Here is a 17,235-nt window from a genome sequence, read left to right on the forward strand (position 1 = left end):
GCAAAGCTGTGTCATCTGCAAATGTGCAAGAAATGCAAGTTAAATAAAAATGGTGTTTTATTTATTTACTCTCTTATCACATTTCATGAGAGAAAATTTTATTCCTTATCACAAATTTTGGGGTAGAAATTTGTGAATTATGTAAGGGCAAATCTTTGCTACCAGAGCAGCCATAATGCCGTGGTCGTACGTAACTAGATGCTAACTCTTGTTCAATTTCTATATTTTGTCAAGATAGCCACTAAATGGTATTTCATTACCCTCATTGCCTCTTGAATGTGGTCTTGTCTTACAACTTCTGCAGATCGATCCATGTACCATTTCAGACATCGGATTAGCTCCCTGCAAAAATACAGCATATTTATAAAGAACGTGATATATCTGAGTTTGTCAGATTATTACATGCAGGAATAATAAAACACAAGAGCAAGCAGTGGACAGTAAAGAACTTATAGTGAATTAAAAAAGTTTTGATGGACATGCTCATTTGTAGGCAAGTGTGTGAACAATTCATTTGCAGAGATGCATAATTAAAGCATTTTGGAACTCTGCATAAAATGACAATTGTTTTGGAAATCCTAGGCCGTAGTTTTGAATTATTTTATTGCCAAGTTTTGTTATTTTACATTAGCATGTCAACATTTTATAAATGTCTAATCAACATTCAAAAAAATTTAAATAAGGTAACATAACCTAGACAATAATAAAACATAGCCTTTACAAAGTAAGGGAAATTCATGCTACATACTGCCTATCAGTGATCTCCTTCAACAAAAATGAGTCTAATCACCTATCTTTTATATCCAACAATAACACAATACTAACGTTCCTGCCATCAACATACCACCACTGACACTACTTGGCCAGATTAATACTACAGCCACAAGAGTCACTGTGAGGTCAGGTAGTCTGTGATTAGTAACCTGTCTTCTGATCTTTAAGCCAATTAACCATCACCAAAACAGAAACTGGCAGTGGTGATGGAATACTCTCCTTTTGCCTCAGTAGGTCATCCCCAGTAACACTAAAGCCTGAGACCATCCAGGAAAAAATATCCATTCACTGCAGGAAACACTTAATTTCTCCAATACCAGCACACCATATATCATCTACAACATACACTGTTATTACTTATCTGGACCAACTGGATAAATGGGCTAAAAATGGCAGATGGAATTTAATAAGGGTAAGTGTGAGGCGTTGAACTTTGAGAAGACAAACCAGGGTAGGACTTACACAACAAATGGTAGGGCATTGAGGACTCTGGTAGAACAAGGGGATCTGGGAACACAGATCCATAATTTCTTGAAAGTGGTGTCACAGGTAGACAGTGTCATAAAAAATATTTTGACACATTGTCTCCATAAATCAGAGTATTGAGTATAGGAGATGGGATATTATGTTAGAGTTGTATAAGACATTGGTGAGGCGATATTTTTGTGTATTATGTACAATTTTGGTCACCTACAATAAGATTGAAAGATTTCAGAGAAACTTTACAAGGATGTTGCTAAGATTTAAAGATATGAGTTATAAGGAAAGGATTATTAGATTAGGACTTTCTTTCCTGGAATATAGGAGAATTGATAGAGGAATACAAAATAATGAGAGGTATAGATAAGGCAAATGCAAGTAGACTTTTTCCACTGAGGTCGAGTGAGACTAGAACTGGGCGGAGCTAAGATGCTGCCAAATGGCAGCTTCTTTAAGCTCATCGATGGAAACAGCTTAAATTCCTCTCTTTAGTGTTTCTTTTCCCTTTTCTTTAAAAAAAAATTTTTTTTTGGCATGTGCGTGCACGCGTGCGTGTGCCATGTTGATAGGATGATGTCTTTTTCATGCCTTTACAAGGTGCGGAGTGAGAGAGAGAGAGACTGTGTGGCACGCCACTCCTCACACAGACATTTTGCAGTATTTTTCCCTTTTTATTTTACGAGGTCGAGTTGCAGTCCCAACACTCAACCCGGCATGGATGGAAAGTGTACTTGGGAGCGGACCCGACTGGATTCAGACCCGGGAACCTCCGTTCCAGAGTCTGGCGCTGATGTCGTTGCGCCACCAGCCGGCCCTCTTTTCCCTTTTCAAGGTGGCTGGGGTTCTGTTGAAGTCCATGATCTGCAGCTGCACTCAAACTGCAGTTTTTCACGGCACGTGAATTCTCGCTCTTGGAGCTCACTGACCGGTTTTTTTCCGACTTTCTCTGAGAGTGGCTTGGAAGATGCCTGCCTCCGGGAGTGTGGCCCTGCACAACCCTGTGAATGATCAATTCCATGCCGGTATTGCTGACTGAGGCGTCGTGAGAGAAGGAATATCAGAATTTCATGAGCCGCGGATGCAGCTGACAGAGGCCTCTGCACTTGAGCAATCGCTCTCTCTCTTTCTCTTGGTGGGGAGAGTTTGCTGCTGATTCTCGAGTCAGAGAATCTTGGACTAAAAATTGACGTAGCAGATTGTAATATTGTAACAGTGACTGTTGGTTTGTCTCCCCTTTCACTGTGATATGGGTGACACCTCTCTGTCCCTTGTTAGTGATAGAGAGAGAGAACCTGTGACATATCAAACTGTCATGTAAACAATTGTTTTCGTTGACTGTAGATTATGGTCTCTCTTTTGGGGCTTTGCTGTTACTTGGTGGGTGGTGGGCACTGATAGTTTATAGTGAAATGGTAGGGGTAAGGAGGAGGTTGATGCTTTGCCTCTGTTGTGCAGGGAAGGGGTCTTTGGGGTCCTGATGTTTTTCTGTCATTCATTCTTTGAAGTTCTTTTCTGTTTTTGTGGATGTCTGCGAAGAGTAAGAATTTCAGGTTGTATACTGTATATATTCTCTGATATTAAAATTGAACCATTTGAACTAGAGGTCATAGGTTAAGGGTGAAAGATGAAATATTTAAGCAGAACCTAATGGGGTACTTCATCACTCTGAGAGTGGTGCAAGTGTAGAATGAGCTGCTAGCCAAAAAGTGGATATGGGTTTGAATGCAACATTTAAGATAAGTTTGGATAAATACATAGATGGAGGGTATGGAGAGCTATGGTCCAGGAATGGGTCAATGGGACGAGGCAGAATAATAGTTTGGCATGGACTAGATACTCTAAAGGACATGTTTCTGTGCTGTAGTGCTCTATGACTTTATTTGCTGCCTTTATGTCACCTCCCAAATATATAACCTCTATCACCAGGAAGGAAAAGGACTCCAGGAGAATAGGAACAGGACCATACGCAGTTTCCTCTCCAACTTACACAATGCTCGAAACTGGAAATATACTACCAGTCCTTCATCAATCTTTGAAGTTAACTGTTGGAACCACCTGCCCAACACTACCGTGATAATAGCCCTTAGGGAAGTCTAAGATGGTGGGCTCACTACTTATTTCCCAAAGACAATTGGGAGTTGACATACAGGCCTTGGTAGTGACAACCTTATCTCACATACAGTATCAAAATCTATGCTGAAGCTAACAGGTCTTTATTTAAATTCTATGGAAATTGTTCAGTGATACGATAGTTAGTTAATTCCTCTCTTTCTTGTGTGTACATGGATACGACCACACATTGTCTATGTACCTGCAGGATTCAGAAATCTACAGTAGTTGAAAAGATAACTGAGGCAAATTCATTAGGTCAGGCTTTCCATAACCAGACCCAAGAAATAGCAAGTTGATGCAACACCCAGTTAGCAATTTAAATAATTAGCAAAGGCACAATATTTATGAAACAGATTATAGAGCCAGGCAGTATCCTTATAGTTGGTTTCTTTCAAATAGCCTCCTTTTGTAACTTTTTGCAACTAGTCATGTGAAATAATCCTTAAAATAGCAGGATTAAAGAAACAATTTATGTTCATAGACCAATGATACACATGATAAATGTGTTACAGTCATTTCAGTGAATGAGCTATTGGGTTGAATCTTGCTGGCTTTGATCAATGGCTCAGCCATTGACATGGATGCCACCATGCAACATGGTTGGGACTCCAGGTGGAATCCAATGGGGAGACCAGCCTTGCTTCACTGGGGAACTGCCACTCAGATCCTGGTGAATTCGGACCTGCTTAAAGATTCAGACCCACCATTTGTTTGTAGGATAAAGATTTTGGAAGCAAAGAGTTCTTTTTTATTATTTAGCTTTAGCTTAACATTTTTAATTAATGTTAGTTTACTTCTGTGTTTTATTTAACTTTATATTTTTGTTTTTTTAAATTTTAATAGTTTTTCAATGTTTGTATAAGAGCTTTGACAGAAGACAAAACTATTCTATCAGCTTTGCCTCTATCAGGTGCTTTCCAGGACCAGCACCTCAACACTCTGCTGCCAAAGGCAAAATTAGCAGTGCAGCTTCACCACTCATCTCCAGGGAGCTATCCACATCCAACCTAAGAAAGCATGAGCATATGGGACCCGGGCAGTGATTCTTGGTGATGGGCCAGTCCAATGCATTCTGACCCACTGCACTGAATTCATCAATTTCAATGGTTACTTAACTGAAGAAGAGATTTACAGAGTGTTGTGTTCAGAAATACAATTTTAGAGCTATGTCCTAATGTTATTTGTGAGCTCTAATTGTTTCTGGAAGTAAGTCCTAAGCCACCAGGTAATTGGACTCACTTGTATGCCAGTGCACCAGAGAAGTGCTTCTTAATGTAGGTATCCATCACAGGCCGGAAGTGATAATACTTGCTGTCCCGCAGCAAATTTATTACGAACACCTGGGAAGAAGAGAGAAAGAGAGAGCAAGAAAGAAAATGAGAGAGAGAGAGCCAGAGAGAGAAACAGAAAGAGAAAATTAGGCCAGCTAGCAGCAGCATAACTAGATGGCTTGATAAGGTTAGCGACACATAACATAAATAGTAGAAAAAAACAGCAACTAATTAATGCCAATCTGGGAAATAATACCAGAAAACAATGGGAATAAACAGCAGGTCTGTTCTGATGTAAGTCTCTGTCCAGAAACATTAAGTCAACAGATATTTTTTTTTTGTGAACAAATACAAATGCCTCATATTTCAAGCATCTTCTATTATTGATTGAATGAAATTCCTTATCACTGTCATACAATCAGGAGGAGGGGGTGAAATTGAAATAATGGTTGAAACAGATGGAAATGTACCCCTAGTACAATGGGATGAGTGCTTTCATGATCTCATCTTACAAGGCACAAGTTCTCTACCCACTATTCCCACCAGATAAACCAAAGATGACAAGAGGAAAAGAATTCATATTTTTTGTCTTGGTCATTGTAAATTGCCTGGAATATCATCTGGCTGGAGTAACAATGTACAGTGGCTTGACTGAAGGTGGAAATGTTCACACATTTTTTCAGATCTTTACCAGAGCAAAATATTTCACAGGATTGTTATCAAGTGAATCATTTTTTTCATGAAGTCATGTAAGGAGAGGTAAGCTCAGGCTGCAAGAATTTGATTAATCAATTTTGTCTTAAAGGGGGGTGACAAAATAGAGATAGTTAATAAGGGAATTCTATAGATTATGGCCTAGACAACTGAAAATATGGATGCTAATCTGCGGCTGATTTTATATGTTCATGGAGCATTAAAAATGTATTATGCAAAATTGCATGGCTGGAGATGATTATAAACATAGGGAGGAGTGATGGAGGGACTTTAAAATGAGGCCTTGCCCATTATAGAACTACAGTAGACCAGGTCTCAGGAATTCGGGATAGAGGAAACAGAATTTTGGTTGATCTTTATTTTATGATGGGTATGGAATACATTGGGACAATTGTACCATAATCAAAAACAACGTACTAGGAGTGCTGGAAATCAGAAAAAACTGCTGAAAATAATCATAAAGTCAGGCAAGATCTGTGGAAAGAAGAGTTAATGTTTCAGCTCAATAACTTTTCATCAGAACAAGAGTAACAGAAATTTAAAAGGTTTTAAAGAAAAGGTGCAAGCAGAAAAAGCCAGTGTGGTGGGAGGGTTGATGGATACATGGGGGCGGGGGGGAAGGAAAGGACAAAACCGAAGGTCAATAATAAAGTGGCAGGTAGGATCAATTAATTGACATTAGGAATACAGGGTAAATAATGAAACAAGAACTGAAAATGACAAAAACTGTTTAACTGCCAACCAATGAAAATACTTAGAACGATAGTATTTTTTATCTGGACTCATACTTGAGTGCATAAAATTATGGAGCCCTTGATTGAACAATGAAGTGACATCCCTTGAGCTTCTACTGAACTTTTCTAGCACAGTGCAAACTTGTCTTTGGGATGGAATGAATGGACTAAGTTGTCAGAGGGACTGATGGAGCAGTAGAAATTAAACACAAAGTTTCTGAAACTTCAATGGAAGTGCAGGGGAAAGCACCTCATCTTTCTATTCAGACTTTACAATTTTTTGGCAATTTTGTTATTTCAGATCATTGCCGATTCTCCATTTTTTCAGATAGCAGTTGGTGGTAATGTTGCGAATTTTGTGAATTTCATATCATTAAACACATTTTCTGTTTCTTTTTTTGATTCATTTTTGTTCCTTTGCATTGATTTTGTAATTCTCTCTTGTCCATGCCACTTTGCCACAGATATCCATTTTGTTCTTTCTTCCTCTCCACGCTGCTTTTTTCCTGCCTATTTCCCTGCCAAATCGTTATATCACCAGCAATGTTCAGTTTCGTTGCAAGATAAAATGGACGGAAGTTGTAACACTTGTATTCATTTCAACGATATGGCATGACCTGCTGAGTGTTTCCAATATTTCTGCTTTCATTGGAATTGCTGAATCTAGATATAACAAAGCATAAACGAAGATGCCAGTGATGAAAAACTATGATAGTGGTGGAGATAGATCATTAACAGTGAGGCAAGTCTTGGTGATGGAGGAGATATAATGTAGGAAGCTTAAAAGGGCTCTAATTAGTATTGTCCACAGTTTGGTTAGTGTAGAGAATGGTGGAAGTGTTTGGAACTAATGGGGAAAGGGTGTAACTTCAAGTCTATCCTCGTATTTACTTGGAGGGAAATAATGGATATTAGTAGCATGACACTGAGGTGCTGTTCACCATAATTATGTGTTTGCAATGCACAGGCCTAGGGGTTTTTTTATTTGCTTATTATACATTAGTTTAATGACAGAGACTCAGAAAAACAGCACAAAACAAGAAACATTCTAACTTGCACCTCAGTATCTGTGATATTTGAGTATATCACCTGGTTTATTCCTCTGCTGGATCTATACTTTCTATTCCTTAGAAACAGCAAGGGCCACTTTCAGAAAATAAGATTTAGTAGAAATTCCATGCATGCTGTCTATACTTTTCAAAGAGCAAATCAACCACTTCCACTATGTTAGTGGGCTCAGATCCAGGTAGTCTCGGATACTTGTAAAGGCAACAACATTCTAACAGAATCTGGTTTCAGACCAGTGAGTACAGAGTAAGACATAAGAATGTAAGAAATAGGAGCAGGAGTAGTCCATCTGGCCAGTTGAGCCTGCTCCACCATTCAATAAGATCATGGCTTAGCTCCACCTACCTGCCTTTCCCCCATAACCCTTAAATCTCCTGCTATGGAAAAATATATTTATCTGTGTCGTAAATATATTTAATGAGGTAGCCTCCACTGCTTCCCTGTGCAGAGAATTCCACAGATTCACTACTCTTTGGAAAAATCAGTTTCTCTTCATCTCCATCCTAAATCCTAAGGCATAGAGACTTTAGTACTTGCCACAACCAAGAGAAAGTTAGATATCATCGAGTCATGGGGGTCATAAGTTAATACAAGTTCAAGCTCCAGTTCAAATTTGTCATCTGACTGTACATATATACAACCAAACGAAACAATGTTCCTCCGGACCATGATACAGCCGCAATACATATATCACACACAACATGTAAAACAAAATATTGCCACAAATATAGTAAGATAATAAAATATAATTCAAAATGCATGTGAAATGCATAGCACAGGTAAACAGTAAATTAAACAGCTCACTGTCCTAGTGACAAGACCTCAGCAGTGGCAGGGTAATCAGTAGTCTCACATCCTGGGGGAAGAAGCTGTTACCCAGACTAGCAGACCTAGTTCTGATGCTCCTGTACATTCTTCCTGATGGCAGTGGATCAGATTGTGGAATGGGTGGTAGAGTTCAACAGTGCTTCGAGGCCTTTATATACAATGCTTCCTGCAAATGTCACAAATGGGGGGAGGGAGATCGCAATGTTCCTCTTGGCAGCTTTTACTGTCCTCTGTAGGCTCTTGTGGTCTGATGCCTTGCAGCTTCCGTACCATTCAGTGATGCAGCCAAACAGGAAACTCTCGACTGCACTCCTGCAGAAAGTTACTGGAATGGGGCAAGCAGCCTTGTACAGCTCAATCTCCTCAGAGAGTGAAGATGCTGCTGTGCCTTCTTGACTAATGACGAGTTGTTGTGAGTCCAGGTTGGATCATCTCAACACAGGAGTCCCTCAGGGCTGTGTACTAAGTCCCCTCCTTTACTCCCTCTATATCCATGACTATGCTGTCACCCACAGCTTTAATCTGCTAATTAAATTTGCTGACGATACTACACTGATTGGCCTAATGTCAAACAATAATGAGGTGGCCTACAGGGAAGAAGTTATCTTTCTGACACAGTGGTGTCAAGAAAAACAACCTCTCCCTCAATGTTGCAAAAACAAAGGAGCTGGTTTTGGATCACAGGAGGAGTGGAGACAGGTTAACCCCTATTGACATCAATGGATCTGGGGTTGAGAGGGTAAACCGCTTTAAGTTCCTTGGCATCCACGTCACTGAGGACCTCATGTGGTCTGTACTCACCAGCTATGTGGTGAAAAAGGCGACGTAACCTAAAGATTTTTACTCCTCATGTATGTGAAGGATATAAGAAATAAAGTTAATTCAATTCAATGCACACCAAGGATTTGGCGCTCTTCACTTCTCCATAGTAGAGCCATTGATGTTGAATGGAGAGTGATCAATCTGTGTCTTCTTGAAGTCCACAATAACCCCTTTTGTCTTGTCTACATTGAAACTCAGTTTGTTGTTCTCACATCATTTGACAAACCTCTCTACCTCCTCTCTGTTTGCAGACTTGTCATTGTTACCGATGAAACCAACTATTGTTGTATTATCAGTGAGCTTGATTATTTGCTTTGAATTAGACCTAGCAGTACAGTTGTCAGTCTGCAGTGTGAATAGCATTGGGCTGAGCATATAGCCCCATCTCATTGGCTCCTCACTCAACCCTGGAACATCTGGACAGCAAAAATGCAGACAACAGGAAGCTCTTTATCAATTAAAGCTCAGCATTCAATACCATCATCCCCTCAAATCTAATCAATAAGCTCCAAGATCTTGGCCTCAATACCTCCTTGTGCAATTGGATCCTTGATTTTCTCACTTGCAAATCATTCCGTTGGATTGGCAACAACATCTCCTTTATGATCTCTATCAGCGCAGGTGCACCACAAAACTATGCTTAGCCCCTACTCTACCCACTTTACACTTAAGACTGTGTGGCTGACTACAGCTGCAATGCCATATTCAAGTTTGCTTACAAATCAAAGGTTGTGATGAATCAGCATCTGGGGGTTATTAAAAATTTGGCGGAGTGGTGCCATAACAACAAGTAACACACACAAAATGCTGGAGGATCTCAGCAGGTGAGGCAGCATCTAGGAAAAGAGTACAGTTGATGTTTCAGGAGAGTATGTTGACATTTCAGGAGAGTATATTGACTGGCTGCATCACAGCCTGGTATAGAAACACCAATGCCCTTGAACAGAAAATCCTACAAAAAGTAGTGGATATGTCCATCACAGGTAAAGCCCTCCCCCCGCCAATGAGCACATATTTGCAGTAAGACGGCAGCGCGTGCGAATGCAGTGGCCTCTTGGGCGTCAGATAAAGGTGCTTTTCTCTTTGTAAAATTTGTTTTTTACGATCCAAAGACAATTCTACTCCAAGAACGCAAACACAAGGAAATCTGCAGATGCTGGAAATTCAAGCAACACACTTACTATCTCTTCTTTCACTTACTATCTCTTCTTTCAGTTAGGCCTGACGAAGGGTCTTGGCCCGAAACGTTGATGGTACCTCTTCCTATAGATGCTGCCTGGTCTGCTGCGTTCACCAGCATTTTTTGTGTGTGTTGCTCTACTCCAAGAACTTCAAGTACTGCAGGGCTACTCCATCAGTGAGCTGCTTGATGATTGGAGTACCTGGACCAGTGTTGTCAGCAGAGCCAGCCAAGGTGTCGAAAGGACTGGCCAGGATGTTGGAGAAGGAGCTACTGAGGTGTCAAAGGGGCTGGCTGGGAGTTGGAGAAAGTGCTGGTCGGGATATTGGAAGAACCTGCCGGGATCTCGGAGGAGCCAGTTTGAGTACGGAGGAGCTGAAGCTGGTGCAGTATAACCATGGAAGACTGTCCTTGACATTTCACCTGTGTTCATTAGACTTTGTTGGACAATGATAATGTAAGTTGCCACAGGCCTGTTACCCTTGTCTGGTGGAAGGACAGATGACATGGGAGCTGAGTAGGCTCGGTAGTAGTGAGGACTAGGCATCGCCTCGGGCCTTGCTGCTACTGCAGACCAGGTGAGAAGAGTTACAATGTGGCATTCACATTCGGCTGGGGCTTGGCCTCTCCCATTGGTGCTAGCTTCCCGTGTTTGAACAGTGGAGTGAAAGGTGCACATTTAAGTGAATATGCTTCAGTGCTTGCTACTTTGAATGTTACTCACTATTTTGAATGCTTGCTTGCCATTTTGAATGTTATGCATCTTGGCCCCAGAGGAAAACAGCATCTATCATCAAGGATCCCCACCACTTAGGACATACTCCCTTCTCACTGATGCCATCAGGAAGAAGGTGCAAGAACCTCAGGACTCACACCACCAGGTTCAGGAACAGCTACTACCCACCAATCATCAGGCACTTGAAGGAAACGTCCTTCATCTTCACTTGCACCATCATTGAAACGTTCCCATACGAATGGATTCACTCTCCTTCTTTTTGTACTTGCACTGTTTGTTGGCTTCTGCACTCTGGTTGAATGCCCTAGTTGGGTGGTTTTTCAATGATTCTGTTATAGTTATTATTCTATAGATTTATTGAGTATTCCACATGAAAATGAATCTCACGGTTGTATACCGTGACATATAATAAATTTTATTTGTTAATAAAATTTAATTTGGACTTTGAAGTGCGGTCTGACCAATGCCTTATAAAGCCTCAGCGTTACAGTACATCCTTGGTTTTATACTCTAGTCCTCTTGAAATGAATGCCAACATTCATTTGGTGCAACACCTCTGCATAGTGGTTGGCATGATGCTATTACAATTTGGGGCGTCAGAGTTTGAAGTTCTGGGGTCCTCTGTAAGCAGGTTTGTATGTTCCTTTTTGTGTGTGCGTTGGCTTCCTCCGAGTGCTCTGGTTTAATTCCTCAATCCAAAGATGCACTAGCTAGTAGGTTAACTGGTCATTGTAAATTGTGCCATGCTTAGGCTAGGGATGAATTGGTGGGTTGCTCTGTGGCACAGTTCAAATGGAGGGAAGGACCTATTCTGCGCTTTATCTCTAAATAAAAAAACAATACTCTCATTTTCACTATGGATGTCCAGTCCCTATACACCTCCATCCCCCATCAGGAGGGCCTTAAAGCTCTCCATTTCTTTCTGGACAACAGACTCAACTAGTTCCCCTCCACTAACACTCTCCTCTGTCTGGCAGAACTAGTCCTCACCCTTAACAATTTCTCCTTTGGCTTCTCCCACTTCCTTCAAACCAAAGGTGTAACTATGGGCACTCGCATGGGTCTAGCTATGCCTGCCTTTTCATAGGCTATGTGGAACAGTCCATGTTCCAAGCCTACACCGGCAGCACTCCCCAACTCTTCCCATGCTACATCAACAACTGCATTGCTGCTGCTTCCTGCACTTATACTGAACTCAAACACTTCATCAACTTTGCCTTCAACTTCCACCTTGCCCTCAAATTTTCTTGGTCCATTTACGACACCTCCTTCCCCTTTCTTGATTACTCTATCTCTGGAGACAATCTATGTACTGATATCTTTTATAGACCCACAGACTCTCACAGCTGTCTGGACGATACCTCTTCCCACCCTGTCACTCGTAAAAATGCCATCCCTTTCTCTCGGTCCCTCCTGTGCCTGTCACATCTGTTCTCAGGATGAAAGTTTTTATTCCAGAACTGCTGCAATGTTCTCCTTCTTCAGACAAAGGGGCTTCCCTTCCTCCACCATCAATGCTGCCCTCACCTGCATCTCATCCATTTCACATACATCTAGCTTCACCCCATCCACCCACCTGCATTCCAGGGATAGGATTCCTCTTGTCCTCACCTACCATCCCACTAGCCTTGACACCCAGCACATAATTCTCTGTAACTTTATCATCTCACCACCAAGCACAGCTTTCCCACCTTTCACTTTCCGCTTTTGGCAAGGATCTCTCCATATGTGACTCCCTTGACCACTCGTCCCTCCCCACTGATCTCCCTTCTGGTATTTATCCTTATAAGCGGAACAAGTGCCACATTGCCCCTACACCTCTTCGCTTATTACCTGTGGGTCTGTTGGGGTCAGCCACTGTATCTGTTGCTCCTGGTGTGGCCTCCTGTATATCGGTGAGACCTGACATAGGTTAGGAGCCTGCTTCGCCACGCACCTTTGCTCTGTCTGCCACAAAAAGCAAGATCTCCCGGTGGCCACCCATTTCAATTCTGCTTCCCAATCCATTCCGAAGTGTCAGCCCATTGTCTCTTCTATTGCCTCGATGATGCCACACTAAGGTTGGAGAAGCAACATCTTATATTCTGTCTGAGTAGCCTCCAACCTGATGGTATGAACATCGATTTCTCGAACTTCCACACCCCCTTCAACATTCCCCATTCCTGTTTCTATTTCTCACCTGATCTCCTTATCAACCCATCACCTCCCCCTTGCCTTTCTTCTACGGTCTTCTGTTGTCTCCTATCAGATTCCACCTTCTCCAGCCCTTTATCTCTTTCACCAATCAACTTCCCAGCTCTTTACTTCACTTCCTCCCCTCTCCCAGTTTCACCTATCACCTTCCTCCCCTCTTCCTATCTTCTTACTCTGACTTCTCTTCTTTTCCAGTCCTGATGAAAGGTCTCAGTCTGAAATGTCAACTGTTTAGTCTTTTCCACAGATGCTGCCCGACAGTTTGTGTGTGTTGTTTGGATTTCCAGATTTTCTCATGTTTGAAATATATACTCAATGCTTTTATTCCTTCTACTAAAGTGCATGACCATACACTCCCTACGTTATATTCCATTTGCCACTTCTTAGCTTATTCTCACAATCTGTCAGAGTCCTTCGGCAGACTCCCTGCTTCCTGAACACTACCTGCCCCTCCACCCATCTTCATATTGTCTGCAAACATGGCTACAAAGCCAGAAATTCTGTCATCCAAATCATTGACATATAACGTGAAAAGAAGAGTTCCCAACACCGATCCCTGTGGAACAACACCTGTCACCACCAGCCAACCAGAAAAGGCCCCCTTTATTCCCAGTCTTTGCCTCTTGCCAGTCAGCCAATATTCTATTTATGCAAGTATCTTTCCTATAATACCATAGGTTCTTATCTTGTTAAGCAGCTTCATGTGCAGCACCTTGTCAAAGGCCTTCTGAAGATCCAAGTAAGTAATATTCACCGACTCTCCCTTGTCTATCCTGCTAATTTCCCTTTAAGGAAACCATGCTGATTTTGGCCTGTTTCATCATGTGCCTCCAAATACCCTGAAACCTCATCCATAATAATGGACTCCAACATTTTCCTAACCAATGAAGTCAAGATAACTGGTCTATACTTTCCCTTCTTTAGCCTCCCTCCCTCCTTAAAAAGTAGAGTGACATTTGCAATTTTCCAATCCTCTGGAACCATTCCAGGATCCAGTGAGTCTTGAAAGATCACTAATAGTACCTCCACAATCTCTTCAGCTACGTCCTTCAGAAACCTTGGGTGTAGTCCATCTTGCCCAGGTGACTTATCTCCACCTTCAGACCTTTCCGCTCCCCAAGCAACTTTTCCTTAGTTATAGCAATTACACTCACTTCAACACCCTGACACTCTCGAATTTCTGGCATACTACTAGAGTGTTCCACAGTGAAGACAGATGCAAAATACTTATTATGCTCATCTGCAATTTCTTTGTCCCCCACTACCTCTTCAGTGTCATTTTCCAGCAGTGTGATATCCACTCTTGCTTCTAATATTTATCTGAATAAATCTTTACATATCTGAAAAAAATTTGTATCCTCTTTTATATTATTGGCTAATTTACTTTCATACTTCATCTTTTCTCTTCTTATGGCTTTTTAGTTGCCTTCTGTTGGTTGTTAAAAGCTTTCCAATCCCCTAACTTCCCACTTCTTTTTTGCTATATTGTATGCCCCTCTTTTGCTTTTATTTGACTTCCCTTGTCAGCCATGGTTTCGTCATTAGAGTATTTCTTCACTTTTGGGATGTACCTATCCTGTGTGATCTGAGTTGCTCCCAGAAAGTCCAGCTATTGCTGTTCTGCCATCATCCTTGCTAGTGTTCCCTTCCAATCAACTTTGGCCAACTTCTCTCACGTCTCTGTAATTTCTTTTACCCCACTGTAATACTGATACATCTGACTTTAGGTTCTCCCTCTCAAACTGCAGGGTGAATGCTATCTTATGATCAATGCCTCCTAGAGGTTCTTTTACCTTATGCTCCCTAATCAAATCTGGTTCATTACACAGCACTCAATCTAAAATGGACTTTTCCCTAGTTGGCTTAAGAACAAGCTGCTCGAGAAAGCTATCCCATAGGCACTCTACAAAATCCCCCTCTTGGGATCCAGCACCAACCTGATTTTCCCCAATCTACCCGCATATTGAATTCCTCCATGTCTATCGTACAACGCCCTGTTTACATGTCGTTTGTATCTCCCATTGTAATTTGTATCCCACATCATGGCTACTGTTCAGAGGCTTGTATATCACTTCCATCAGGTCTTTTTACCCTTGCAGTGTTTTAACACAAGGATTCTGCAACCTTGAAATATTCTGTCACCTCTTTCTAAGGATTTGATTTAATTTTTACCAACAGAAACCCCACCCCTTTAGCTACCTGCCTGTCTGTTTGATGCAATATGTATCCTTGGATGTTAAGCTCCCAACTATGATCTTTTTTTAAGCCACAATTCCGTGATGCCGAAAGTCATAGCTGCCAATCTCTAACTGCACTACAAGATCATCTACCTAATTCTGTATACTGCATTCAAATATAACATCTTCAGTCCTGTATTCAACACTCTTTTCGATTTTGCCCTAATGTTACACTTCAGCTCACCCCAGTAAGTTCAACTCATCCCACTGACGTCGTTACCATCCCTCAGAATCTGACCTTGTATGCTATCCAGCCCCACAGCTTTTTGTGGCTTTATCCTAGCTAGGGGCCTCTCACCTCGGCTGTGGCCAGACAGGGTGCCTTTTTCTGGGGGAGATGGGGCCCATTGATCATTGTGTCAAATCATGCATAAAAGGCACTCAGCCTATCAGGAAGGGCAGTGTCACTATCATTAATGCAAAGGGTGACTTGTAATCTGTTATGGTTTGTATAACTTGGCACGTGTTCTGCATGCTCCTAGTGAAACAAAGGTGGCTATGAATTTTTCTGTGAGTACTCTTGCTTTGCCTTCCTGATGGTATAGGAGAGTGCAACTCTTGCTGACCTTAGAGTTGTCTTATCGCCCAATATGAAGGCAGCATTCTGATCCCTAAGCTGTGCATGCATCTCTACAGTAAGCCATAGCTTATGATTTGTCCTGTCAGTGTAGTGTTTAATCATGGTAACATCCTCAATGCATTTTCTTATGTAGCTAGTCACATGAATGTTACCATGATTAAATACTACACTATGTATGATCCCCCATATTCATCAATGTTGATGTGATAATTGTAGGTAGCCACCTTCATGAATATGCCCCAGTCACTGCTTTTGAAACAGTCCTGCAGCACTGAGATAGCAACTTCTGACCAGAACCTGATCTTCAACTGGTTTCACTCATTTAACCAGTGGTCCATATGCAGGGATTAGCAAAACGGACGCCTGGTCTGAGAATCTGAGGGCAGCCTTGTCGGCTTCACAAACTTTGACACAGACCAGGTCTAATATATTCTGTCCTGTAGTTGTGAAGTTGACATGCTGGTTGAACATAGTAGGACTGTTTTTAAGCTGACATGATTAAAATCACCAGCAATAATAAAGAAACCATAAACTCATCTGTGCTGACCAAGATGCCCATTTAAGCTAGTCTTAGTAGCCTGTGTTTGACCTATATTTCTCTAAAACTTTTCCATCCTATCCAAATTTCCTTTAGATGTTGTACTGCACTGATCTCAACCACTTCCTCTGGCAGCTCATTCCAGATAGCACCACCTGAGGTTGTTGCTCCTAAGGTCCCTTTTAAAATCTTTCCCCTTCCACCTTAAACCCAAGCTCGGTAGATATTGATTTCCATTACTTGGGGAAAAGATTGTGTGAACGAATCCTCTCCATGCCTCTCATGATTTTATCCATGGTTGTAAGAAGACGGACTGTCTTGGGATTAGATGACTATGCAGTGTGTGGGTGTGAGGGAGGAAAAGTCTTATTCTGCTGTTGTTGTTCTGTTACTTGTGTTCTGTATTGTTCGGCTAAGCATGTAATGTTGGTGCTGGAAGGTGTAGTGACACTTGTAGGCTGCCCCTAGCACATCCTTGGGTGTGTTGAATGTTCAAGCAATCCATACACTTCACTTTTGATGTACTCGTGATGAATAAGCTTGAATCTTGAAATTTTAAACTATACCTCTAAGGTCCTAGCCTGCCCAATCTCTCCCTATAACTCAAGCCCTTGTAGCCTGGCAACATTCTCCCAAATCTTCTTTGTACTGGTTCCTGCTTAATATCATCTTTCCTGTAACAGTGTAACCAAGGTGTACACAGTACTCCAGGTACAGCATCATCAACTGCAAATATACTGATGAACACCAGCGTGCCAAATGCTTTCTTCACCAAACTGTCTACATGTGACATCATTCTCAGGAAACTATATACTTGCATTCCTCTCTGTTGTACAATACTCCCTGTGACCCTAACACTCACTGTAAAAGTTCTACACTTGTTTGACTTCTCAAATTGCAACCCCTTGCACTCATCTGAATTGAATGCCATTTGCAATCTCAGAGGAAGGGAGAGGAAGACTTTAACT

The 17,235-nt window shown here is 41.6% G+C and overlaps 1 protein-coding gene across 1 annotated transcript in view; it reads right to left on the reverse strand.

Annotated features, from left to right (window-relative positions):
* dock3 (dedicator of cytokinesis 3) overlaps nt 1-17,235 on the reverse strand; it is a 946,041-nt gene that overhangs the window by 201,406 nt on the left and 727,400 nt on the right. Inside the window, exons 21-22 of the mRNA XM_072280136.1 lie at nt 4,606-4,706; nt 261-342 (exon numbers count right to left, since the gene is read on the reverse strand). Of these exons, the coding sequence (XP_072136237.1) occupies nt 261-342; nt 4,606-4,706 (183 nt within the window). The remainder of the gene's footprint in view (nt 1-260; nt 343-4,605; nt 4,707-17,235) is intronic.

Source organism: Mobula birostris, chromosome 16, assembly GCF_030028105.1.
Source record: "Mobula birostris isolate sMobBir1 chromosome 16, sMobBir1.hap1, whole genome shotgun sequence".
Classification (NCBI taxonomy): Eukaryota; Metazoa; Chordata; class Chondrichthyes; order Myliobatiformes; family Myliobatidae; genus Mobula; species Mobula birostris.